The sequence below is a fragment of the Anabrus simplex genome, chromosome 1 (genome assembly GCF_040414725.1).
Source record: "Anabrus simplex isolate iqAnaSimp1 chromosome 1, ASM4041472v1, whole genome shotgun sequence".
Classification (NCBI taxonomy): domain Eukaryota; kingdom Metazoa; phylum Arthropoda; class Insecta; order Orthoptera; family Tettigoniidae; genus Anabrus; species Anabrus simplex.
In genome coordinates, this window is record NC_090265.1 from 586,283,010 (window position 1) to 586,310,628 (window position 27,619).

General features: G+C 41.3%; 1 protein-coding gene across 1 annotated transcript in view; it reads left to right on the top strand.

Moving 5' to 3' along the window:
- The window catches only part of LOC136880930 (uncharacterized), a 168,125-nt gene that overhangs the window by 111,659 nt on the left and 28,847 nt on the right, over positions 1 to 27,619 (top strand). The window contains exon 2 of the mRNA XM_068229012.1: positions 22,292 to 25,991. Within this exon, the coding sequence (XP_068085113.1) occupies positions 22,292 to 25,991 (3,700 nt within the window). The remainder of the gene's footprint in view (positions 1 to 22,291; positions 25,992 to 27,619) is intronic.

The following is a 27,619-nucleotide window of genomic DNA, read 5'->3' on the forward strand; positions in this document are numbered from 1 at the left end:
GCAAATGCTGGAACTGTACCTTAATTAAGGCTTCCTTCCCACTCCTAGCCCCTTCCTGCCCCATCGTCGTCATAAGACCTGTGTCGGTGCGACGTAAAGCAAATAACAAAAAATGAGTAAATTTCTCCTGACAGTGTTGCTGTCAGGAAGGGCATCTGGCCGTAAAACTAGGCTTAATGCACATATTGTGCCGGCTCGAAGTAATTTGGGAAAATGCCAAGAAGAAATTTTACTCAAACCTAGTACTAGTCTCGTTTAAGAAGGAATTTGTTATGTAATTCAGGATGTATTGGTCGTGTAACAACACGAACTGGGTTGCCAGGGCTAAGCGTAACTGATGTATGTTTCATAAGTCAGCATAATTTTATTGAATATTTACTACAAAAAATTCAGAGACTCAGAGTTTTGAAACTCAAATGGGGAGCCTTTATCTGCTGTCACTCAAAACTTGTAAAAAGCCATTGTAATCAGTAACATGAAAGATTTTCATCTATAGTCCATTAGGCTTTTTCCGTACCGTACTATTCTGGAACACGTTCACTGAAAACGAACCTCAAAGGTCTAAATATATGAACAATTCTGAGCTTAGTTTAGAATAATTCCGTTTTCAAACAGCTCAAAACTTCTCTATTCCCCCCTCCACCCCCACCCCCCACTTCGAGTACCTTTGGAAAACGTCTGTTTTCTTTTGTTTGACGAGAATATACAGTTTTTACCACGGAGGAAGTTTGTCTAAATTTTAGCATTATGACACATCGTCGCATAAGATCTTAATAGCACTTACAATATGGCATGTATTGTAATAATAATAATAATAATAATAATAATAATAATAATAATAATAATAATAATAATAATAGGAGTAAAACAGAACCAGATTTTAAAAGGGTCTAAATGTCTGAGATAGAAGGTCGGAAATTGTCTGACTACACAGTATTATCAATCTTTACTGACAATATCGGCTTTCCCACAGAGATGTAGTAAGTGCGAAATATCCTATTAGGATTCACAAATTACCATCTCACTCCTAATGGCGCACCTCACTATGACTCGCCCGTTACATGCCTGGAGCAGTAAAAAGAACTTGACGTCCCTGGAGCTGGAGGTCACTGAAGTATGTTTCTTTCAGTGTGGAACAATAAAGAAAGTTAACTTACCGCAACACCTCATTAGGTCTAACTGGAAACCTGTAGTGTTGCAGGATGACGTTAACTCCTGGTCGGCAATTTGGTGGCCTTTCTTCTCAAGTAGAATGTTTATAATAACATTAATCACGCATTCTTTTAATTCAAATCCTAGGAAGTAGAAAGCATCATGCTATTACTACTACTACTACTGCTACTACTACTACTACTACTACTACTACTATTACTAATTTCTTATTCTCCTCATCTTTTTAATTTACAATTATTACGCCATTTCTATTCGTTTCCACTCAGATAGTACAAAACTGTATTTAGAAAACGAAACGTCCAATTATTACGTATACTAGCTTTTACCCGCGACTTCACACTCGTGGAATGCTGTCTTGCCCAATCCTGGAACGGATTAAAACTTTAAAGTCCATCCTTCTCAGCCATTCAGATAAACCGGGTGTGAGAGCGAACAAATCATCAGCGCTAAGTAGGATACAGTGGTTAGCTCTATGCCTGGCCGTCTTTGCCCCCAGGATTTAACCTCGTACTCATTTTTTAGTCTAAGCTCAGAGACATGTGCTACTCCAGGAGTGGACATTTCATTCTAAATTTTTCAGTGTCCTGACAGGGAATCAAAGGCAGATATTGAAGAAAGTAGGGGAGAAGGAGAAGGGAAAGGACAAGGTGGTAATGTTTCACGTTGGTACCAACAACGTAAGGCAAGCAGGTATAAGTACCAACATAGTTGAGGACGTGTGGGATCTGGTAAATGCAGCACAGGTGAAGTTTAAGGAAGCGGAGATTGTTATCAGTGGAGTACTGTGTAGGAGGGTTACTGACTGGAAGGTGATTGGAGATTTAAATGAGACTACGGAGTGGGTATGTGGTAAACTGGGAGTGAGATTTCTAGAGCCTAATGGGTGGGTAGGACATAGGGATCTGCGCTCAGATGGCCTTCACTTAAACCGCAGTGGCACGTTTAAGTTAGGAAATTTGTTTAGAAGGGTTATAAGGAGGTACATTCAGGAAAACGGAGTGGTCTAGGGAGCGGTGATAAGGGTACAGGGATCTAAAAGTCAACTAGGGATGACATAAAAATGTTAGTGTTGAACTGTAAAAGTATTGTAAAGAAAGGAGTAGAATTAAGTAATTTAATAGCTGCCTCTGTGGAACAGTGATAGAGTGTCGGCCTCCGGATCCTAAGATAGCGGGTTCAAACCCGGCAGAGGTAGTCGGATTTTTGAAGGGCGGAAAAAAAGTCCAATCGACACATCATGTCGTACGATGCCGGCATGTAAAAGATCTCTGGTCACACATTTGGTGTTTACCTGACAAAATTCATTAAATCTCGGCCATAGACGCCTAAGAATTTCGGTTTACTCAGTCTGCCATCTAGTAGGCCTATAGTGAAACGGAACGTCGAAATTGACGAGCAGATGGCGTCAATTTTTTTTATTTATTTAATGAAATGAAATGAAATGTCGTATGGCTGTTAGTGCCGGGATATCCCAGGACGGGTTCGGCTCGCCAGGTGCAAGTCTTTCTATTTGACTCCCGTAGGCGACCTGCGCGTCGTGATGAGGATGAAATGATGATGAAGACAACACATACACCCAGCCTCCTTGACGTAGGAATTAACCAATTAAGGTTAAAATCCCCTACGCGGCCGGGAATCGAACCCGGGACCCTCTGAACCGAAGGCCAGTATGCTGACCGTTCAGCCAACGAGTCGGACATTTATCTAATCATATGGTGATTTTATACAATATATATACCAGGCAAAATCAAACTTTAAAGTCCATCCTTCTCAGCCATTCAGATAAACCGGGTGTGAGGGAAAACAAATCATCAGGAGTGCCAGGGTACGAATGAACCAGGTGCTCAATCGTCTGTTCTTCCAGGTTACGGTCACACATTGGTGAACTGATCCAACCCCACTTGTGCCTGAAATAATTGCAACAACCATGTCCAGTCCTTATCCTGTTAATACGGCACCAGAGGTTCCTCGGTAGGTCAAAAACGTTTGGCTTCTTTGTGGGATCAAGATGATGGGCACTTGTTCCCAATGTTTTCGTTGACCACTCATGCTTCCATACGATTATTATTATTATTATTATTATTATTATTATTATTATTATTATTATTATTATTATTATTATTATTATTATTATTATTATTTAATTTAATAGGCAAATACTTACCAGATATTGGAATAGGAGTTGAATAATGGCTGAGAAATGATATAATGGATGCAGAAATGTTCTCACGGAACTGGAGTGTGTATCGCAGAGATAGGATAGGAATGATAGCAGAGGCAGTATTCATTCTGGTGAAAGAAGAATTTGTAAGCTACGAAAAAGTTACAGATGACAAACATGAAATTCTAAGTATTAGTCTCATCTGTAAAGATAATAGGCAACTTGATGTCTTTGGAGTGTACAGACCGAGATAGGGTAGCGCTGACGCTGATTCAGAATTATTTGAGAAGATAACCAGCTAAGTGGGAAACGATATGGAAAGGAATGTGATTGTAGCGGGTGATCTCAATTTACCAAATGTCAATTGGGAAGGTAACGCGAACGACAGGAAGCATGACCAACAAATGGCAAATAAATATGGGAAGGACAGCTGATTCAGAAAGTGATGGAACCAACTAGAGGGAAGAATATTCTGGATGTGGTGCTGATAAAACCAGATGAGCTCTATAGAGAAACCGAAGTAATAGATGGTATAGTGATCACGAAGCTATTTTTGGTCACATTCTCCGGCATAATGAACTCATAAAGAACTTGTTTGAAGGGAAAGAAAGGCAAAGGGAAACCACGGAAGAAGATCGTTGAGGAGGTAGTTGATATGATGGGATGCCAATGTTATGGAGACATGGAAAGAATCGCAGAGAGAAGAGATCAGTGGTTGCAGCGACAAGGCAAAGCTTTTAGATAATGATGATGATGATGATGATGATGAATTTGTTTTTGTCGTAGTTAAAAATAAATATGATAGAAAGGAAGGTCTTAAAAGTAGGATTATTAGGCAGTATCATATGGCTGATAAAACAGGCATGAGGGAGTTTTCAAAAACTATGATCGATGGAAAACGGTTAATAAAAATTTAAACGGACTCTAGGGTGAGTTTAAAACAATTGTTGAGGAATGTGAAAACAGGTGTGTACCTTTCAAGGTGGTAAGGAATGGTAAAGACCCACTATATTATCATAGAGAAGTAAAGAGACTAAGAAGGAGGTACAGGTTGGAAAGAAATAGACTTAGAAATGGCTGTGGAAGTAAGGAGAAATTGAAGGAAATTGCTAGGAAATTGAATCTAGCAAAGAAGTCAGCTAAAGATAGCATGAGATGGCAAGCATAACTGGCAATCATACAAATTTTAGTGAGAAACGGAAGGGTACGTATAGGTACTTTAAGGCAGAAACAGGTTCCAAGAAGGACATTCCAGGAATCATTAATGAACAAGGGGAGTATATATGCGAGGATCTTCACGAGGCAGAAATATTGTCAGCAGTATGTAAAGATTGTTGGTTACAAGGTTAACGTCCAGATAGAAGAGATGACTAGTACTCAAGGAGTATTAAAATTTACCTATAATAACATATACAATAAAATAAAAAAGTTGAAAAATAAAAAAAAGCAGCTAGAATAGATTAGGTTTCGGGGATATACTAAAGACAATAGGTTGGGATATAGTACCATATCTGAAGCACTTATACGATTATTGTTTGCATGAAGAAGCTATACCAAATGAATAAAGAGTTGCTATAGTATCCCCTGTGTATAAAGGAAAGGGTGATGGACATAAAGCTGAAAATTACAGGCTAGTAAGTTTGACATGCGTTGCATGTAAGCTTTGAGAAAGCATTCTTTCTGATTATATTAGACATATTTGCGAAATTAATAACTGGTTCGATAGAAGGCAGTTCGGTTTAAGGAAAGGTTATTCCACTGAAGCTCAACTTGTACGATTCCAGCAAGATATAGCAGATATCTTGGATTTAGTAGGTCAAATGGACTGTGTCGCGATTGACCTGTCTAAGGCATTTGATAGGGTAGATCGTGGGAGACTACTGGCAAAAATGAGTGCAACTGGACTTGACAAAAGAGTGACTGAATGGGTTACTATATTTCTAGAAAATAGATCTCAGAGAATTATAGTAGGCGAAGCTTTATCTGACCCTGTAATAATTAAGAGAGGAATTTCTCAAGGCAGTATTATAGGTCCTTTGCTTTCTTATATATATAAATGATATAAGTAAAGAAGTGGAATCAGAGATAAGGCTTGTTGCCTGATGATGTTATTCTGTATAGAGTAATAAATAAGTTACAAGATTGTGAGCAACTGCAAAATGACCCCTATAATGTTGTGAGATGGACAGCAGTCAATGGTATGATGATAAACGGGGTTAAAAGTCAGGTTGTTTCACTAATACGAAAATTCCTCTCAGTTTTAATCACTAGTTGATCGGGTGAAAGTTCATTTTGGGGATCATTGTAAGTACCTAGATGTGTTAATATAAGGAAAGATCTGCATTGGAGTAATCACATAGATATGATTTTAAATAAAGGGTACAGATCTATGCGCATGGTTATGAGGGTATTAAGGGGTTGTAGTAAGGATGTAAAGGAGAGGGCATATAAGTCTCTCGTAGGACCGTAACTAGAGTATGGTTCCAGTGCATGGGATCCTCACCAGGATTGCTTGATTTAAGAACTGTAAAAATCCGAGTAAAAGCAGCTCGATTTGTTCTGGGTGATTTCTGACAAAATAGCGTTACAAAATTGTTGCAAAGTTTGAGCGGGGAAGACTTGGAAGAAAGTAGACGAGCTGCTCGACAAAGTGGTATGTCCCGAGTTGTCATTGGAGAGATGGCATGTAATGACATTAGTGGACGGATAAGCGTGAGTGGTGTCTTCAAAAGTAGTAAAGATCACAATGTGAAGATATTGAATTCAAGAGGACAAATTGGGGCAAATATTAGTTTATAGGAAGGGGAGTTAGGCAATGGAATAACTTACCAAGGGAGATGTTCAATAAATTTCAAATTTCCCTGCACTCGTTTAAGAAAAGGCTAGGAAAACAAAGAGAGGGAATCTGCCACCTGGGCGACTGCCCTAAATGCCGATCAGTAGTGACTGAAACCATACCCTCCTGGGTGAATCAAGCACGACTTTGTCGACCCGGAAAGTCAGCCCCTAAGCTTTAACATAGGATATTCATAAATTGTTACTCAAACGTAACATTCAGTTATAATCCTATACAGAATGTATGTATACCCCGTTAGTCAAGTTTCTTGGTACGGAGCCGGCGATGAGGTGAGATTAATTTATACGGCACGTTTCTCTTTACCACGACCGGATGCCCTTCCTGACGCCAACCTCAGTTCAGGAGCTAATGAAGGTGAAATGAATGATGGTGGATAAAATTGGGAGTAAGGAAACGGAAGGAATCGGCTATGGGTTATGAATAGGAACTCTACCGGCGTTTGCCTGGAAGTGAAAATGGGAACCCACAGAAAACTACTCTCAGGACAGCCAACACTGAGGTTTCGAACCCCACGCGTCTCGCAAATGCAGAGCTTAGCTTCATAGCCGTAGCGCACTCATACGTGCGGTCACATCAAAAAATTAGTTTTTGTTTTAGAGTTTCTTAGTCTTTATCGAACGTTATTGAACAATGTTGCGCCTGTGCAAAAGCAGAGTGCAAGGTGCTCGTGGCGAGTCATATTGGCATTGATTTCTCGCCTAGGAGACCGTTGATACTGTGACCATAGCCATAGGACCTCCAGTTCTGCGTGAAATTCAACCACGGGAACGTGATTATTCGTTTCCACATTTCACCTGCATCAGCTGGGATTCGAACAGCAGCTCTCTTGATGAAAAACAGTGATGACGTCACTCGTCTGACACGCCCCCATACCGAGAGTATAGCTATTCAGGTTAGACTTCACACTCATTAGCAAGAGCACAGCTCTCTTGACTAAGACGTCACAAGATCTTTACACGAAGCAACATTATTTATTTATTTATTTATTTATTTATTTATTTATTTATTTATTTATTTATTTATTTATTTATTTATTTATTTATTTATTTATTTATTTATTTATTTATTTATTTATTTATTCTACTGCAGTAAGTCCAAGTGACCGTGTTTTTTATAGGATTCATGAAATAGTCTACTTATTCGTGTATGAAATATCAGTTCTCTACTTTTGACGGAGATTCTAACCATAGTGTGTGCTCGCATGAAATGTCGTCGCAGACCTGTCCACGGAAACCACTCTTGCCTTGAAGCACCTCTCAAAACTTTTCCTTCTGCTTGGTTACGACCGCAGCACTCCAGACGACAAGTGAGCACATTATACAACTCCCCCCGAAGGAGTGTAAAAGTTGTCAGAACTTTTCGCTGATGGCAGAGAAAACTTACCATCCTTATTCGCATGTTGTTCGAAACACAGGGTATTACAGACATTCCTGGAAATTTCTTGGGGCCTATTAAGAGCTCTAAATAGAAAAAAAACTTTTGGAACATTCTGTTTATAACTGTCACCACTTTCAAATTGTTCTATCAAAAATTTCAAGAAATCATTCTGTTCCAGTTCAAGAGTATATTTATTAAGCCGAGCTCAGTGGCTGAGATGGTAAGAATGCGAATGGGCCCGTTGGTGTTAACGTAGACTTACGTTCCCCGACAACAGGTACGTGGAAAGAATTTTTGTTTCTTACAAGTTGCCTTACGTCGCACCGACACAGATAGGTCTTATGGCGACGATAGGATAGGATAGGAGAGGGCTAGGAATGGGTAGGAAGCGGGCGTGGCCGTAATTAAGGTGTCTGGTGTGAAGATGGGAAAACTACGGAAAACAATCTTCAGGGCTGCCGATAGTGGGGCTCAAACCCACTGTCTCCCGAATACTGGATAGTGGGCGCACTTAAGCGATTGCAGCCACCGAGCTCGCTTAGAAAAATTTAAGACGCTTTTATTGTTTGGGTAGAACGCGAACCGGTATTCAACTTAGGATTGTATTTAATTTCTCAATATTGATATATAAAAGAGGTGGCTACCTGTTTCAAAGAAAAATGAAAATTTGAAATGTAGTTTCATGAAACAGCGCTTCAAAGTAAGGCAAAATTTGTGCTAAATAAGTGACGTCACACGAAAAATGAAATGTCGTATGGCTTTTAGTGCCGGGATATCCCAGGAAGGGTTCGGGTCGCCAGGTGCAGGTCTTTCTATTTGACTCCCGTAGGCGACCTGCGCGTCGTGATGAGATGAAATGATGATGAAGACAACACATACACCCAGTCCCCGTGTCATTGGAATTAACCAATTAAGGTTTAAATCCCCGACCCGGCCGGGAATCGAACCCGGGACCCTCTGAACCGAAGGCCAGTACGCTGACCGTTCAGCCAACGAGTCGGACACGTCACACGCATATTCTGTTATAAGATGGCGCTGTGTTGACTCGCGCGCTCAGTTGGAGGTACGTACGATCTCGACGTATATTAGCCTCCGTATATATTCATCCTTCCATCAAGTCTGGCGATTTGAAAATGTTTTTCTTTAGTGCACTCATCCGTTACTCTGAATTAAGTTTGATACTGATGTTGATATGCTAACTTTCATGATGGCCGACTTTATATAGACATCCAAAGAAATGGAGAGGCATTTGATTTTCTCAAACGTCACTTTAATTTGAATGTTGTGCCGAGCAACTATTGCAACACATTGGACAATTAATTTATTTCATTTGAGGTGCATTCGGGCCCCCTTAATTCTACCTATGTTCAAAATTTCAGATCTCAGCGTGCTGGGCATCGCGCACAGACAGACACAGACAAATACTTCCTTTTATTATTATAGATATGCGAGTCGGGGATTTCCCTTCGAATGATGCACTCCCGAACTCTTTAATTACGGTATGTCTCTTACTTCTCAAATCACAGACAGAGTATTTTATTTCGTGTGGCTATTTCTAGCCGAGTGCAGCCCTTGTAAGGCAGACCCTCCGATGAGGGTGGGCGGCATCTGCCATGTGTAGGTAACTGCGTGTTATTGTGGTGGAGGATAGTGTTATGTGTGGTGTGTGAGTTGCAGGGATGTTGGGGACAGCACAAACACCCAGCCCCCGGGCCATTGGAATTAACCAATGAAGGTTAAAATCCCCGACCCGGCCGGGAATCGAACCCGGGACCCTCTGAACCGAAGGCCAGTACGCTGACCATTCAGCCAACGAGTCGGACACAGACAGTTATGACCCACATTCCGAATGTATTATGTATAAAATGTATTATCCACATAATATTATTATTTTATTTCTAATGTAAGTCTATGAAACCCTCAAAGCCCTGCGGCCGTTACAATAGTGACAGCCTACCGCCAATTTTTATGGTTTTCGGAGACGCCTTGGTGCCGGAATGTTTCCTCCCAGGAGTTCATTCACGTGCCAGTACACACACCGATACGAGACTGACATATCCGAGCCCCTTCAAGTACCAACGGACTGAGTCAGGATCTAACCTGCCAAGTTGGGCTCACAAGACCAGTACTCCACCGTCCAGTGCTGCCAGCTTGTCAGCTTGTCGGTAGATTGTACGTAAAAATTTCGGCACCGAAATGTTATAATATAACAAAATTAAAGAATGCAATAGCCATGTTAAGATATTATGAGAAAAATATACAATTTCACTCACCCATAATCTGTGGCCACTCTAAGCTTCTTCTCCTCCTTCCCTTTTTCCCCAATTTTCCTATAGATGCAGGCGTAGAAATTATGTACCAATTTTGAAGTTGTAGCAGGATTCAGATTTTATATTCTACTAGCATGTACCCGCGGCTTTTCCCTCGTTTATTAATTCAACTGTTTTATATAATAAAAAGCTATTTTTCTCTTATAGAGCTTCCGGTTGAAATATATTAGTGTCCTTCCAAATGGAGCTAAGATATATAGTGCGTTTGCCTTTCCAACTCTTGAACAAACCACGTACAGTTGACAATGGGAGAAGCAGCCTTTTTAAAGATGGAATCATTCAACTTTAAAATATTGTTCTTGTGCATGTTTGATGTTCATAGCGAAATTGAAACAAACGGAGAACTGCATACATCTAAACTTAAACTGTATATCCGAAGAAATGTTTCGAATCCGAGGAATGAATATTACTTCGCTCGCGGCATGCCCAGTCATGAGAATGGCTTCAATAATATTAGTCATGAGTTTTAGTCGTGTTCATTGCAGAGGGCAGGATTCTTATTCTTAAGGAAATCGGTGCCACAATCGTCCGCTCTAAGATGTTCCAGGGTACTCCAGGTGACTCCAAATCTTTCAAAAGCTCTGCCGTGTAGTCGATAGACTTGTAACTTTGTAGAATATCGGGTAATTCTTGTAAAAGTTGCTTGTTGATGACGTTGACAGCTTCACTTCTTGAAGCAAGAATTGCTCTTCGACATAGTCATGCGTAATTGGTGAAATGCTGTGGCCACGAATGTTAAAAATTTCAGATCTGTGCGTGTTTATTATAATCTAATCTTCTGTACTATAGCCTATGTTTTCTTTAAATGAAATAATAAATCATGAGATTGAGTTAGTTGAAAGAAAACATGGTAACCGGATAATTCTTGCGAGTGTTGCTTATTGATGGCGCTGACAGCTTCTTGTTTTGGTGCAAGAATTGCTCTTAGACACAGCCGTGCGTCTTAGGTGAAAACCTGTGCCCACCTATGACAAATATCTCAGATCTTTGTTTGACGTAGATTTGGATGGGCATCGCACACAAGCACAGACAGACAGACAGATATCATGGACCGAAGGCAAATGGCTTCCTATTCCACGGACTTGAAATGGCATCTTGACTGATATATGTATTATTCCTTGTTTATTCTTATCGTCTATCTTGTGTCCTATATTTCCTCTGAATGTATATATGTCCAACCCTTGTCCCCTTTCTCTACGCGGTTAGAGTATGAAGTGAGATGAATCTTCGTAGCGAGTTTTTACGACTGGATGTCTTTCATGACGTCAACCTAATCAGATGAGTTAATGAGATGAAATGAATGGCATGATATAAGAATGAAGAGGATGAAACCCGGCGCCGGCACATAGCCCACTCCTCTCGAATAGCTCTAGACTTTACGTCCCCATCCGACAGGGTCATATGCCCTCATACCATATATGACCAAAAACGGCTTCCTACGCCATGGACATAAAATGGCTCCTTGAATTGTGTTCTTCACCTACCTTATGTACGTTGCCAAGCGACAGTGACAGTACGTTGGATTGTCATATCCCAATACACGTCTCCCGATGGTTTTTCGTTCATAACTCACCAACGAAAGCGAAAATGAAAATTTCCGCTTCGATGTGCATTCGGGCCCCCTTAAATCTACCTATGTTCAAAATTTCAGATCTCTGCGTGCTGTAGATTTTGCTGGGCATCGCGCGCAGACAGACACACAGACAAACACTTCCTTTTAGGTCGGGGATTTCCCTTCGAATATGCAGTCAAGCGTGAGTTTTGAGTACAATAAGAGGGGAGAGATTACGTAGTTCGAGCCTAAAACAAATACGGGGAAGTGCCTAACGAGTGATATTATCGATAAAATGTCACGCAATGAGACGAAGAAAGATTTTTTTCGGCACAAATATATTACGCACCATTAATCATTATTATTCACTTTCCTTAACTATGGATTAGAAGAAATATCTGGAGATTTTTGTTTTTTCAGATTTTCTGGTGGATTGCAAAAGAATCGGGGGATACCCTGAAATTTCGGGAAACCCGGCAACACTGCCAACGCCTCCTGAGATACTCAGCCCGGGAAATTACTTCTATTTTACTGGGTACGAACGTGATCTATACTCCATTTAGTCAGATTTGTCGGAACCCAATACTGTAAAACACTCTTTCGTATAGTAGATTGTAACTTGGTAAACAGAAATACCAGTGATATAGAACGCTGTGTAGACAGCTTCACGTTATTACGCCATGTAATTAGTAGCGTGCCTCTATGAAAGCTGAAATGAGTTGTCAGCTGATCAAGCCAAGTTGGCAAACTCAATATGTAATACATAATTGCTCTTGGACTTGCTCAGAATGCAGGTTCTTACTGGAATACAGTAGAGAATGTCAACGTAATATATGAAGCACCTCTCCCACATCAGTAAATGACGCCCACTACCGTCTGAAGGGATAATGAAGCTTACATGCTCGAATGTATACACTGCGTATTCTAATTATATACCCAGTGTTTACTTCGTCATAGCTACACTGAGAATGACTAAGGGCTGTAGATGCCATGATGTAGATGAACAAACAATAACAAGAGTTTTTTTAACAAGTTGCTTTACGTCGCATCGACACAGACGATAGGACAGGGAGGGGCTAGGAGTGGGAAGGAAACGGCCGTGGCCTAAACTAAGGTACAACTCCATCATTTGCCCGGTGTGAAAGTAAGGAAAACACGGAAAACCATCTTCAAGGCTGCTGACAGTGGGGTTTGAACCCACTATCTCCTGAATACTGGGTACTGGCCGCACGTAAGCGACTACAGCTATCGAGCTCGGTAATAAAAGGAGTAGGCCTAGTAGTAGTAGTAGTAGTAGTAGTAGTAGTAGTAGTAGTAGTAGTAGTAGTTTTGTGGCAGGGAAAAATCTTTCAAAGACACCGACACCACTCTGTGTGGGAGTTGGATTTCCACCAACTAAAAACCTCTGCCCTCTTCACTCAGCCCATTCTGGAACTGCTTGACGGCATGACATCATAATGGAGTGATTTATATTATTGTGCTCTTCCTTTTTATTCTTTCTCCTTCGTCTCCATAATGCATGTCGCCATTGCTTTACTGTGTTCCAGGCAAGCGGGCTCTCCAACATGATCTGAACCAGATTCTCTGGCGTGAGACGTCGGCCAAGTTGCTAGCAGGCTTTTCTTCGTTCTTCTTCCCATCGAACACAGTAGAAAAAAGTGTGTTCTACTGTATCCCTTTCAGAACAGTACCAACAACCATCTTCCTGCGTCTTTCCCATCTTCATGGCGTATACGCCAATCTTCCATGTCCTGTCAGGACCTGCGACAAAAAATAATCTACCTGCTGATGTCTACATTTAAGCTAGCCTCCTATGTCGGGTATTAGCTTTTTTTGCCCATTGGCCAACATCGGTTGTGCCATCCCATCGGTCTTGCCATTCTAGTAAAAGCTGGTTCCTCAAGGCTTTCATTTCTTCAGCAGATATAGCCGCACCCCTTTCATGCCAAAGTTTTCTCTCTACCACGAGCAGGTCAATGGGAATAATGGCAGCTACAACTTGTAGAGCTGCTGTCGAAACAATTGGATAAGCACAGATAACTCTGAGCAGAATTTTCCTCTGTCCTCTTTCCAGACCTCTTCGGTGAATCTTCTTCCTGAGTGCATTGTGCCAGATAGGTGCAGCATAGAGTAAAATGGAATATACTGCAGAACACATAATCCGGCTCTTAACTGTTCTTGGTCCCCCCGATGTTAGGCATAAGTCTAGCTAATGCCGATGCCTTCTGCTCTGCCTTTTGAGTTAGTGCCTTCACATGTGCACCAAATGTGCAATTCCTGTCAATAGGAAACCCAAGGCATCGTACAGACTTCCCCAGGACAATCTCTGTATCATTTAATAAGAAGCGGACATTCTTCCAATTCCTGAAACCTTTCAAAATTACAGTCTGTCTTATGTGGTGCCAGTCTCAATTTATTATTTACCATCCAAAGGTTAACTCGTCTCAATGATTCGTTTACTCGGAAGGTCAGCTCATCTACATTCTCTGCTATTACCACTATTGCAAGGTCATCTGCTTAACCGATAGATATTGTCCCTTTCATCAGCTGCAGACGTAGGACGCCATCATATAGAATGTTCCACAAGGTGGATCCTAGGACAGATCCCTGTGGAACGCCAGCACTTATTCTTCGTCATTTGAAGTACTTAGCAATTTTTTGTTGTAGATACCGAGAAATGTTCTTCCTACGAAGTTCTCTCGAAGTAATGCGCCATGAAGCAGTGTTAAAAGCATTTTTTACATCTAATGTTATCAAAACAGCCCATTTTTCACTGCTTTCTGTCTGTATTAGAATCACCCTCTCAATGGCTTGTTTGACCTTTTTATGGTCAGGCCTATATATAAATGCATAATTGGTTTCCAAATTTATTTAGGAAAAAACTGTCGAAGGCTATTGTAGACTTGGTTATTTAAAACAACTGTGTCAAATTTCAATAGAATAGCCCTAGTAGTTTAGGAGAAAATGTTCCGTATACATTGAAATACGTAATTTACGGGAAATGAAGAAAGAAAATTTGAAACGTGATTTACCAGAAACAAACAGCTAATGGTGGCCATAACCATATTCCTCTTCTTCTTTTGACTCTCGTAAACGTCTCCTTTTCAGCTGTTTCTTTTTCCTGGACTCTGTGATGAGCATTTCCCCTGATAGTTCTGAAGTAGCAATGCGTTGGTCGTCGTATCTTTCTCAGAACTTTCAAGGACCTTGATTCTTCTGTTATTTCCATCATTTAACACCAAACATGCATCATATACCGCAATCTTAACATCAGAAGCAGCAAATGTCGTTTTTGGACACCTTTTCCATATTAATTGGTTGTCATTGTCATTCGCGTTTTAAGTTTTGCGGTGAGTGCATTTTTTTTAACAGGTTGGGGTGTGCTAGAATCCGAAATGTGGGCTTGGTAGCATTCATCACAGCTTCAGGAAGACTGTGTTTTTGTTTATATGATCTTCCTTCTGGCTGTACTTGTTTATATTTACACCAGTTTATGCTGCAAAGAGTATGCATTGCATGTTCATCAGCAGAGAGCTTGCGGAAAAATATTGCCCACACTGCTTTTTACATAGCGTTGACATCTCCAAAATTGTCTCTTATGGCCTTGTCATAGTAAACCTGCAGACTGTATTTCTTTATCTGTGACCCTGTGTAAACCCACCAAGTGGTTTACCAACTTCAAGCTTTCTGCCTTTCAGGTCATGCTTTAATTTCAGCAGTCTACCACCCATCCTTTTCTGAATGTGTTTATATCAACCCAGCAACAACAACAATTTGCACCTCTGTCTACAGCGGAAATGATCTGTGCGCTCGCGGCCATACAGCGGAAGTTCTCACATCCTTCTTGACTGTGCAGGAAGACTAGGCTCAACTTTGCCCGTCCAAATAGACAAAATAGTTCACTTTATATCATGATGACTACCACGAGCGGGGCATTGTCCTATGCACGTCGAAACAAAATATTATTTTTGACTCACTTGTAGACTGAGTACCATCACGAAACTTTGGGAATATATTGTCAACGTATGTGTGTTCAGTCGGTCAGCGATTCCGCTGGTGGGATCCTCAACAGCTCTGCCATCAGCTGTCATAATGGCCTAGGCATCACTGAAGAGGCGTACTAGGGAAATGAGGAGTGAGGTAGTTTCCCGTTGCTTTCCTCACCGAGCCAGAGTTGCTATTACATATCAGTCTGCCAAGCCCACTGAAATGCACACACCAACCGACCCTATGAGCAACATTTTCACACCATTCATAGCAGGGACTGGCTGCATAAGGATTGGCATTACTAGCATCGCTGATACCTCAATCACTTTCATATTGTCAAAGCCAAGGATAAAACAGAGACAGATCTGTGAAAGTAACAAAATTGCTCTAGCCTATGCCAGAAGACATAGTGCACTGCAAACACTAGGTCCTGCCAGCAAAGTCATATTGTCAACGTATCTAACTAAATTCCTCACCATGACGTAGCCTACGGGAGTCAAGTCAGAAGACCTGCACATGGCGAGCCGAACATGTCCTCGGAAACTCCCGGCACTAAAAGTCATACGCGACTTCATTTCATCTAACTAAATAACACTGTTTTCAAAAAATTGCATTTTCGACACAAAATCCCCCTGAGTAAGGGAGGATTTCTTACTAATGCAAAAGCCGATAGAGCCGTGGCACTAAAAGTGCGTTCAGTAGCGTTGTCACAATTGTCCATATCTTGATACGGTGCGCGATCTTATAACAACGTTTCATGTACAATTCCCGGAGGTAGTGGTGGGCCTTCTGTTTTAACTGAGGGGAAAGTGGACGAAATCTGCGACGCAGTGTTAAGAAGTCCCAGTAAATCAATTCGGAAAGAACTACGGCGAGACCAGTACTGGCTCCTCGGCGTCGACGAAAACCGTGGGCAGACGTGCCCAGCTTATCTCCACCCCCCCCCCCCCCCTACATCTCTCACCGCTCTGCGGCATAGCAACAAGGACAGCACTTCGCTCACTTTATCCGTGCATGACACGAGATAACAATAAAAATTTAACAAAATCGTACCTTATGACAGGAGATGTTGGAAATGTTCTCCTCCTGCATCCACTTACTTGGAGTCCACACCTCTCCTGCCGGTGGCCCCACCTTAGACAGCGGAAACACTGCAAGAGTTGCTGAGGTGGACGTTTAAATCTCACCTGACTGCCGCTACCCGGTGAGGTCCTCTCCTGATTGGCTCCTCGCTGGACTGCTGTCCTAGGAGCAGTCCTGGGTTGCGGCTGGGCGGCTTTCTCCTGATGGGCCGGCGTCGCCTTCTTTTTCCTGGTCCGGCATCATCTTCTTCCCGGGGGTTCCTTCTCGGCAGGAGAAGAGGCCTCGTCCTGGTGGCCCTCCTCGCGGCCTGGTGACCCCGGGGTAGCTGCTGGCTCCGCTGCGTCGCCGTCTCTTTCCTTCTCCTGGTTGGCGGCGGTGTTAACACTCGACTGCGTTCCCGGTCCTGTGGGGCGCACATCGAGGTCAGCAACTCGACAGACATGCTCGCAGATTGGGCCTGGACAGCAGCCTCAGAACGCCAGGGGGCGTCCTGCTCCACTGTTGTGCTGCAGTCCGTCTTCGCGGGCGCTTTCCTGGATTGCGCCCGGGTAACAGACCCTTCCTGGTAGGCCTGTGTCTGCGACCACTTCGTGAAGGTGATCCTTGGAGGAGCGGTCTGCGTCCACTTCGCAGTGCCGAGCCGCTCAGCCTGGGTCGCACAGTCACGGCGCCAGGGGGGCGGCATGCTCCACCTTCGTGGTGGCGTCCCTGGTCTTCGGCGTGGACGGGAGGACTAAGTCGGTATTAACCGCTTTATTCCTCATCCATCGATCCTTCCTGTCCGTCTGGGTGGCGGCCGTGCTGGTAAAGCGCCGCCATTTGTAGGCGTCGAACATCCCTGGAGTGAGCTCCTCCAACTACACACATATTATATAGCCACACAGCTGATCTACATTTTATCATAGAATAATGCATCATACAAAGAGTACACAAACACAGAGTAAACATTATGAGGGAACATTGACCCTCTACAATATTAAGGACTCAGATAATATTGTAAACACACAGCACTAAAAATCCTACTTCTGAAAGTCATTCCATCCGTATTTCAAGATTTTCCCGGACACAGACCATCACATACAGGAAGACCACATAGAGGAAGGCTACAGAAGTGGGAAATGAAGCTAAACCCTACAAGAAAATTGAACTTGATGTGGAACGAACCACATCTACAGCCAGTGAAGAGAATGACCCTTCACCTGTAATTATTAGTGAATCATTATATAAAACCACAGGCATACATTGTTTTATTAAACTTAAACTATACTCCACTAAAGTAGGTCTGAAACTGAAAAAAATAGTCAGAAAATTTAGGATACAAATAGCACTTGTAATGAAGCAGAAACATATTATTACCAATTTAAAAGAAAGGATGTATCAACTCAAAAATGAAATTACAGGACTAGCTGAACAAGGTGATTTGAAAACAAATTTCCTGATTGAGCAGATTTAATCTTTTTATAAACAAAAGTGTAAATTCAAAGAGAATACTGCAAAGGTCTGCATATTACTGTCCAACAGGTCATCCACAGACTACAGGTTCCTAAGATCTCTTAATATTGTGCACCCAGAACACCAAAAATCTTATAAAACTTACATTGGCTATTCCAGAGGAGAGACAGGAATTTCTTCCTTGGTATGAGCACGTTTCATTGCAGACAAGAAATCCTTACAGTACGATAATGAAAAGGAAGGTTCTGTCATCACAGATGAGATGGCAATAAAATCAAAGCTGGTCTATGACAGGAATTTGGATATGCATCTAGGAATGACTGATGTAGAGAGAGATGCTGTAGGTATTGAAGACAAGCTTGCTAATAAATTGCTCTGCATTCTGTTCAAAGGTCTTTCCATACATTACAGGATTAGTGTGTCATATTAACTTTACACACAGCCTGACAGGAGATCAACTGTCCAAAGTAACATGCGAGGCCATACAGGTTGTTGAAGACTAGATTCCAAGTTGTCCGCCCCCTGTGGGTGGGGGACGCAGATGAATAATACACCCACTGTATCCCCTGCCTGTCGTAAGAGGCGACTAAAAGGCGCCCCAGGGGCTCTCAACTTGGGAGCGTGGGTTGGCAACCACGGGGTCCTTAGCTGAGACCTGGCATTGCTTCCACTTACTTGTGCCAGATTCCTAACTTTCATGTCCTGTCCGACCTCCCTTGGTCAACTCTTGTTCTTTTCCGACCCCGACGGTATTAGAGCATTCGAGGCCTAGAAAGTCTTTCATTTTCACGCCCTTCATGGCCCTTGACTTTCTTCGTCCGTTACTTCATTTTTCGAAGTGACGGATCCCTACTTTTATCTCCTTTTTTATCTTTGTCTACCCCTGTGGATGGGGGACGCAGACGAAGAATACACCCACGGTATCCCCTGTCTGTCGCAAGAGGAGACTAAAAGGGGCGACCAAAGGATGATTGCATCAGAACCATGAAACTACTTGTGATTAGTACCATCATGCCTGGAACACCATGGGTCGCATTTACTTGCGATTAGTACCATGCTGTTAGGTACCGGTACGCAATAGTTTTGTGATTCATAGCAGTAGAGCGGGGTTCATTGTGGGTTTCCAGTCCCTGTGTTTAGTACCACTAAATGCGGAACAACACGGGAATACCGGCGCCCGTGATTAGTACCATTAAGTGAGAAACACCACGGGTCTGGACGTTGCCTGTGGTAACACAATATGATCAACACCGGGGGTCTTCGTTACCTATGATTAGTACCCACTATATGCGGAACAATACGGGAATACCGGCGCCTGTGTTTAGTACACCTAGGTGAGGAACACTACGAGTTTGCGTTGCCTTTGATTAATACCGCAACCTGAGAAATACCATGGTTCTCCTTTACTAACGATAAGTGCCATTATGAGGAACCGTTGACATGGATATTGAACTCCTTTAGACAACAAGCATCATCGATTCAGGACTGTGCTTCGGAAACAGTCCCTCTGGTCAGGTGAGGTATTGAGGGTCGGATCCACTGATTGTTTTAAATTCATATCCATTCCTTCATTCTTCATCACGTTCTGAATTCTGGTCAGTGGATGAATTTTGTACTTTTAAATTGCCATTGCATTTCGTCTCATTTCGTACCATTAGGGGCCGATGATCTAGATGTTTAGGCCCCTCTAAACAACAAGCATCGTCACAAAGTTGTCCGATTTGTGACAGACAATTTGTCAAGTGAATGCTGTCATGATTCACTCCTTGTGTGGAAAGGAGGCAGAACTTGTACATGAAATTCAGCAATCATTAGATCCCAGCAGGCCTATATTTTTGAGTTTTAATATAGCATATATTAAAAATGTAAGATCACAACAATATATTCTCGACAGGCACTATTGCTGACCTAAGGAGAGTCCGGCCAGTGTGCAGCAGCACCTTCTAAGAAGTTTCGAAAAAAGTAAGCCCAGAAGAAATCGGTGACAGGAACAGCTTCAATGAAACCGTAAATGTTCTTGAAATGTTTCAAACATGGCCATGATATGCATGATTATTTGCACTACAACAAAAATGGATCATAAGCAACATTCAAAACACGTGGTTTCTCCGTAAGCATCATAATTAGCTATACATCAGCGAATTTTCACAAGCACTTGTCACAAGTTCCGTGCTGAACATAAGAAGATATTCAAAACTTATGTCTAAGAAAGGCGATACCAGCGGGAGAACTGAAAACTAAATTCGGTGACTCTACCTCTCATTGCTCATTTCTCAGCCTTGTATAATAGCGTAAGCAACGGTATCATGATAGTACGGTAAGAAATGCTGTATATAGGAGATGGGAAAACACCGCTATGTTTTATGAAGTAGGTACCTTTCTTGCTAAGAGGTTCGTGTAACTAGGCAACTCATTGCCTTTTATTTGGAAATAGCAATCCAACATACCGTGTTCGACTTATACTTTCATGTTGTTTTTTTGTTTTTGTTTTTGCTAGTGGTTTTACGTCGCACCGACACAGATAGGTCTTATGGCGACGATGGGATAGGAAAGGCCTAGGAGTTGGAAGGAAGCAGCCGTGGCCTTAATTAAGGAACAGCCCCAGCATTTGCCTGGTGTGAAAATGGGAAACCACGGAAAACCATCTTCAGGGCTGCCGACAGTGGGATTCGAACCCACTATCTCCCGGATGCAAGCTCACAACCGCGCGCCCCTAACCGCACGGCCAACTCGACCGGTATGTAACTTATTGCCGAGGAATCTGTTCATTTTCGCACCAGGCCAGATGGAAAAACAAAGAATGCCACATATCCACTTGCGTTACAATAAACATCATGGAAATAAATTGCCATTTATGTAAGCACATAGAAATAGTTTGATCAAATTTATAGACATAGGAATTTAAAAAATCGAACATATTTACAGTAATCATTTCTTTGTTGTGTAAGTGAAATTACAAGTAAATGTAATAAGAAAAACATAAATAAAAACAACCAAGCTTAATGAATAAAAATGTTAATAAAAAATTGCATAAAGTAGAATTTTAAAAAAAGCAGCTTTTATTTATTGAGGAATAGCAGCGCACGCCAGGTATCAGCTTATTATTATTGTTATTGTTATTTCCGCCTCCATGGCTAAATTGTTAGAATGTTGGTTTTTGGTCCAAGAGGTTCCAGGTTCAATTCCTGACCGGGTCAGAGTGTTTAACCTTTATGGGTTAATTCCGATGGCTCGGAAGCTGGTTATATGCACATCTTCAGCATTATAATTAATCATAGTTTGGCCACATCCTTGCAGATGTACAGGTTGCCAACAGGAGTCATCTTGGAAGACCTGCACCAGGCTTCTCTGGAGGTTACACATGATACTAAAGCCCACAAGAATTGGAGTCTGCCGTTTAGCACCACCGGCAAGAGAAAGTTGACTAACGTTGCTCAAAAATGGGCTGTTGCTATGGCAATGACAAGAGCGATGCCACATTTAAGGAAGCTTTAATCACGTGGGTTGGCTTGCTCTCAGTCCCTTTCGTGATTTTATTCTTAGTGGTACTGTGTTAGCTGTGTTACTTATCGCTGCTTTATGTATTTACATGTTTGTTTTATGAATATTATGTTCGTTGTTAGTTTATTTTTTTGTAATTTAATCAGTGTTTAATTGTACAGTTCTATTCTGTACTTAACGTGTGCATTTGTTGAGGTTATTATCAGAAACTGACGAGTCTGTTAGTGATTATGAACTCTCATATTTATTGGAAATGGCATGTTCTGTCTTAAATACTGGAATTATTAGCACAAGTTTCGGAATGGGTCGAAGTTTATTGAATTGCATTAGGCCTATATGTTATATTAAATACTCAGCCTGTATGAAAGGGTGGTGATATGCCACAGATGGAGGTAACTATGACAATGCAGCTTACTTCGTAGTTACTGCTTTCGCCACTCGAATGTCAGACTCCAACTCTCATGGGCCCAATTGTAGTAGTAGTAGTAGTAGTAGTAGTAGTAGTAGTAGTAGTAGTAGTAGTATATCTTGATTTGGGCTGCATTTTCCAAGAAAAACTGTGAATTTCACTTCTAGCTCAAATGACTTTGTACATGTACCAGTAGCTGATATTAATGAAGGTCATAACGCAAAACATAATTCCTTTGAAAGTTTTTGAAACTGTAAAATAGTTAGAGTGAATTAAAACTGACAACATTATTCAACAAAATTTTAATGTACAATCTAGCCAACCTGCATTCCTATGTATTTAGCTATAACAAGTAAATTTTGTCTAAGGCAACAACCGTATTGACAATTGTTTCTTCTTATATTTTCAGGTCAGCAGTACTTCTTCAGTGGCAACCAGCAGCAGCCTCAGACGCAGTTTGTGCCCAGTTTTCCTCAGCCTCCCTTACAACCATCTCAGCAGGACCAGTACAAGAGCTTTTTTCAGCAGCTTCAACCTTCTACTGGATCTTTTGCTCCATTCCATACCCCAGCATCAACTGGATCATTTCAGGAGCAGCAGTATCGATATCAGACAGTTCCTACCGCATTGCAGCCTTCACCTTTCCAACTACCTCCAAGTAATGCAGCAGCTCAGTACAGTACTTTTCAAACAATTAATCCACCTCCGGCTGTCACCCAACAACAACTACAAAGACCTACAAACCCTGATGCTTTCTTTCAGAGAACGCCACCTCAGCAACCTTCTTTTGGTCAGTTCCAACCAAGCCAGACACAGCCTCAAGTTTTCTCAGAAGTGAAACACGAACATTCTTTCTCACAACCTGGTTCCTCTGCACAAGCTAGTTTGCAAAATCCTCAGTCATTCTTGGATCATATAACCATCAGTCCAAATGGTTTTTCTGGTGCATCACCTCCACCTCGAGATCCCAACAATCTTAGACTACTTCAAAATTTCCCCACTATTGAACATCCACAAGGTTTAGTTGACCAGTTTTCTTCTCTAAATCAAAGACGGCCTCCACAGAATGGCTTTGATGCATCAACAGCACCTGAATCTCGAAGACCTCAACCATTTTCTCCACCATTATCAGCAGAGGATGTTGTTCAGTTGAGCACGTATGTTGACCAGCATTTAGAAGTGGATGATATTTCAACTCCAAATCCAAAGCCAAATACACGTCCAACACCTGTCCGTCAAAAGGATCGTAACAAATCGGATGCAACTTTGAGAAAGAAACCTGGAACAAGAGTACAACCAGGATCACGGAATAATTTCTTATCACCACAGAGATCTCGTCCAGAATCCAACGATTCACGTCGAAATAAGCCTACTCGAACTTTATCTGATTATGATGATGAGACAACTTCTACCACTTCTACAACAAGGCATAGATCTCGAAGTAATAGTAGGTATCGTACAACATCTACAACACCACCCCCTCCTCCTCCAACCCGAAGAAGTAATAGATTTACACCAACTACAAAATCTCCTGGAAAGACTCGTCAATTCAACATTCGTCCCACTAAAGTTCCATTTGCACCAAAGAGACCTGTTGGCACTTCAACAACAGAGGCTGATCCTTTGGTAGAGTATGTTGACCTTCTTTATGAAGATAATTATGATCAACAGAATGCTTCAAACGAAGCAAGCTCAGTAAATCCTTCATTAGAATCTTCACCTATTCCCGTTAGCTCTACAGCTAAATATACAACGGAAGGTACCATTTCTGTGGCAGTAAACGCTACTGAAATAAATTCTGAACATGAATATTTAACTAATCAGCCTGGAACTGACAACTACATCTCAACTGATTTAAATGATGAAACTACCACATTTACAGACAATTCCAAAGAAGAAACAACAACAGATCTTCGGAAAGAACCAACAACGTTTGGTGAGAACGCAACTGTGTTAGAACAAGAAGTTGTGCACACTACTGATCTACAATCAGCCATGATCACTTCTACACAGAAGGAAGACTCTATTACAGTTGCTGAGGATCAGCAGCCAGATACAGAAACTATTATCCCTCTTGATAATTTAACTATCAACCCGGTAGATCCTCCAGCTATTCTGCCATCAGATAATGAAACTTTCAAATCTCTTGAATTTGAAGATCTAAATACTGCATTGCATATTAAAAATACTGAATCAAGTATTCCAAACACTGAAGATCATAAAACAGACACTTCATCTGGGAAAGAATTTCTTATAGAAAAGGATACTTATAAAGAAAATAATACAAGAACGTTTGATGTTCTAACTATGAATCCCAAGCACACTCTTGTTGAACAGGATAATTTCAAAGGTTTTGTTGATAGTGTATTGATTGATGCAACTGAATCACCTCATGTACCAACAGTGTTGGCTGATACTTCTGATGAATCTGACACAGTATCTGTTTCAGTACACAGTACAGTCACAATGAAACAGTCTCCATCTAGCACCATGGCACCAGAGTCAGAAGTAAGTGAAGATGAAGAAGAGATAGACCGTCCTCTAGGAGAGGCAATTGTCTCTGTTGTGACTACCAAGAGTGTCATAAATGGAACCTCGATGATCGTCACAGGGCCTCCTTTCCGTCACATGACAGAAGAAATGACTCCTTCCAACCCATCTCAAGAATCTCCAGAAACCAATCTCATGTCTTCAACAGAAGATTGGGTGATCGTTGCATCAGTACAAACTAGCCGTAGTGTATCTGGTGCTAGATTTTTGCCTTCTGATATTGTCAGACAAGAGGAAAGAAATTTATCATTGACAGCTATAAGTTCTGATGGAAATGCTCCAGTTCTTCCAACAGTTCTGTTGCATAAAGATGAGGAAACCACAGCTGATCCAGGAGTTCCTTCAGAAAATAGTACTCAGTCAAGTAGTACAACTCCACAGGCAACAACTGAAAGTATTTTAGATAAACTGGATCGAGTCCAGTCTGATCTCTCCATTAGATTTTTGTCAGGGGGGACAGTTCAATTTCCTGTTGTTCCAGAAATGCCTACAGATAAGCTATTCAATACTACTACCTCTTCCACTACACCTTCCACTACAACATATAAGTCACCTGTGTTCATTCGCAAATTTACACCACATTCTGCACGGACGACTCCAAGACCTAAGAAGATAGCTACATTGTTTGAAAATATTCAACAGGATGATCTTACTGGTCTTTTACCACCTGGTTTTAAACCTAGAGCTCCAGGTCGACGAACTACTACAGTGTCACCAGCTGAAGACTTCTTAAATAAGCCTCAAGGAGATCAACCAAGAAGGCTTCCAATTACAGATACAAAATTGAGAAATGCATCTAGAGTTGCAAGTGGTAGATCATCTGGCATTAGCAGTTCTCAAAATAAAGTAAAAATTCAAGATGTAAGTTCCTTACTTCCTCCAGGATATAAACTGCCACCAGAAGAGGGCAATATTACCTCAAAACCAGTAAGTATCAAAGATTTGCTGAGCAGTATCAAATTAGAAGATCCAAGCTCTTTGTTACCTCCTGGATACAACCTTTCAAAGAATGAGAATAATACTCAAGACAAACCAAAACATACAGAATCTTTGTTCAATAAAGCTAAGCATGATGACATCAGTGCACTTCTTCCAAAAGGTTATCATGGTCTAACTAAGGAAGAATCTTCAAGTACAGAAAAAGCAAAAGATCTTTTCGGTAAAGCTCAACCTGTGGATATTTCAGCATTCCTACCTCCAGGTTACAAGCCTCCAGCTAAGGAAAATGTAACAGAAAAACCATCAAGTGGAATAGAAAGCTTATTAAGTAAAGCAAAGCCTATAGACATCAGTGCATTCCTTCCTCCAGGTTTCACAACAGAGAAACCGTCTTCTCCAATAGATTCAATTTTAAGCAAAACACAAGATATTTCTGCATTCCTTCCCCCTGGATTTAATTCTGCTAGTTCAACAGAAGCTACAACAGCATCAGGATCAAAAGTAGTGTTCCCAACCAAACCAGGTATTGCACGGAAGACTACTCCCCGGCCAAACACTCCAAAGCCTGCCGTTGGTCCTGACCCAAACTTACCAAAAATTCGGCATGGAGCTCCAACCAGGTAAGAAAATCTCTCATAGCTTAGTTACTAAAAACAATTTTTCAGAATTAGCAGTAGAATTCTTCTGTAACACACCTTTCCCTTTTCCCCATTTCCTCCTTCATCTTTATATCCTTTCTCACCTCCTTCACCTCTTTTCTCCTCATTCCCAGCCTAAAATGTTTGGAATATATGATTTATCAAACTGAAGTCAGCAAATTCGTGATAATATATTTGAGCCAATGGTAAGAGAGTATATATAGTATTTATTACGGAGCTACTCTGGAAGGAAAGTGCCTGAATAAATTAAAAAGCCTACCCTGTAGAAAACTTATAACCACATCCAACACAACTAATTCAGATTTCTTTTTCAACACTTGAAATTTAAATTTAAAATGCTACATTAGAATTCTGATACTCAAACATTTGATTGATAGATTGCCCAGAATGAGAGTTTTATATCTTCTTAGCAAGATACAGTATACAAGTGTGGTAACCAAGTAGCATTGCCACTGGCTTCTCACCTAGGCAATCGTGCACGAGCCTAAGCATGTAGGCATTTTAAAATGAAACTTTACTTCCCTATGGTTCAAATACTGTGTAAAATTAGAGGTCTATTGGTTTCTTCTTCTTCTTTTTCCACACCGTGGTAGAGTCGCAGGTATGAACAGTCTCTTGTACGTGGACGGCTTGTTTTACAGCCAGTCCTATGTGGAGGGATGTATTCAATGTTTCAGTGGTGTTCGCTAGTGTGGTATGTATTTTGCATTTTAAGAGGTGTGTATTGAGACAAACACAAATACCCAGTTCTCAAACCAGAGGTATTAACCAAATGCAGCAAAAATCATTGGCCTGGCTGGAAATCGAACCCAGAATCCTTTGAACTGAAGGCGGTGGCCATGACCATTCAGCCAAAGAGCCGGACTGGAGGGCCCATGGCTATGATAATATTATTAAGTCACTTAAAACTTTAAGCTTCCTTGCTTGAAGATACAGTGTACTTAAAAACAAACTGCCAAGATGTTGATGGGAAACAAGATTATTTTTGGTTTACCCCATTTTGGCTTATATAGCATTTTATTGCATTATGTATGAAACCTTTTCTATGATTGAATTCATTTATAAGAGCACTAGTGTTTACTGGCACCTTTGAGCATGTAGAATTCTTCCCAGTTTGAATTTGTCATTGTTACCTTGCACCTGTTTTCTCATGAGACAATGGATGGTGTGAATAAAAATAAGTCTCAGCACATGAGCATGTGCTCGCTGTCTGCCAATGAGCTTCCACTCCGCATATGTGGTGAATAAAAATGTATAGTGGAAACACAGCTTAAACTCGAGTGTCTGGAACAGCCACTCAGTGTTATTGATCAAGCTCGTGCACATGCCATGTATATAACACTCTGATGAATTCCGGATAGTTGAATGCTCAACATGGTAGAAGACAACGTGGAATTCCAGTCTGCTTTTATCTCCATTTTAAAGGAACATACAATTCTTTTTTCAAAGTCACAGTTACCAGATAAAAAGCACAAGAAAACAAGTGCAATAAATGTAGTTCAGTATGAACTACTTGCTAAAGTTAACTTAAATATTTCCGCCCAACAACTTTTGGTAAAAAATTACAAAACATTAAAACAAGAATGAAA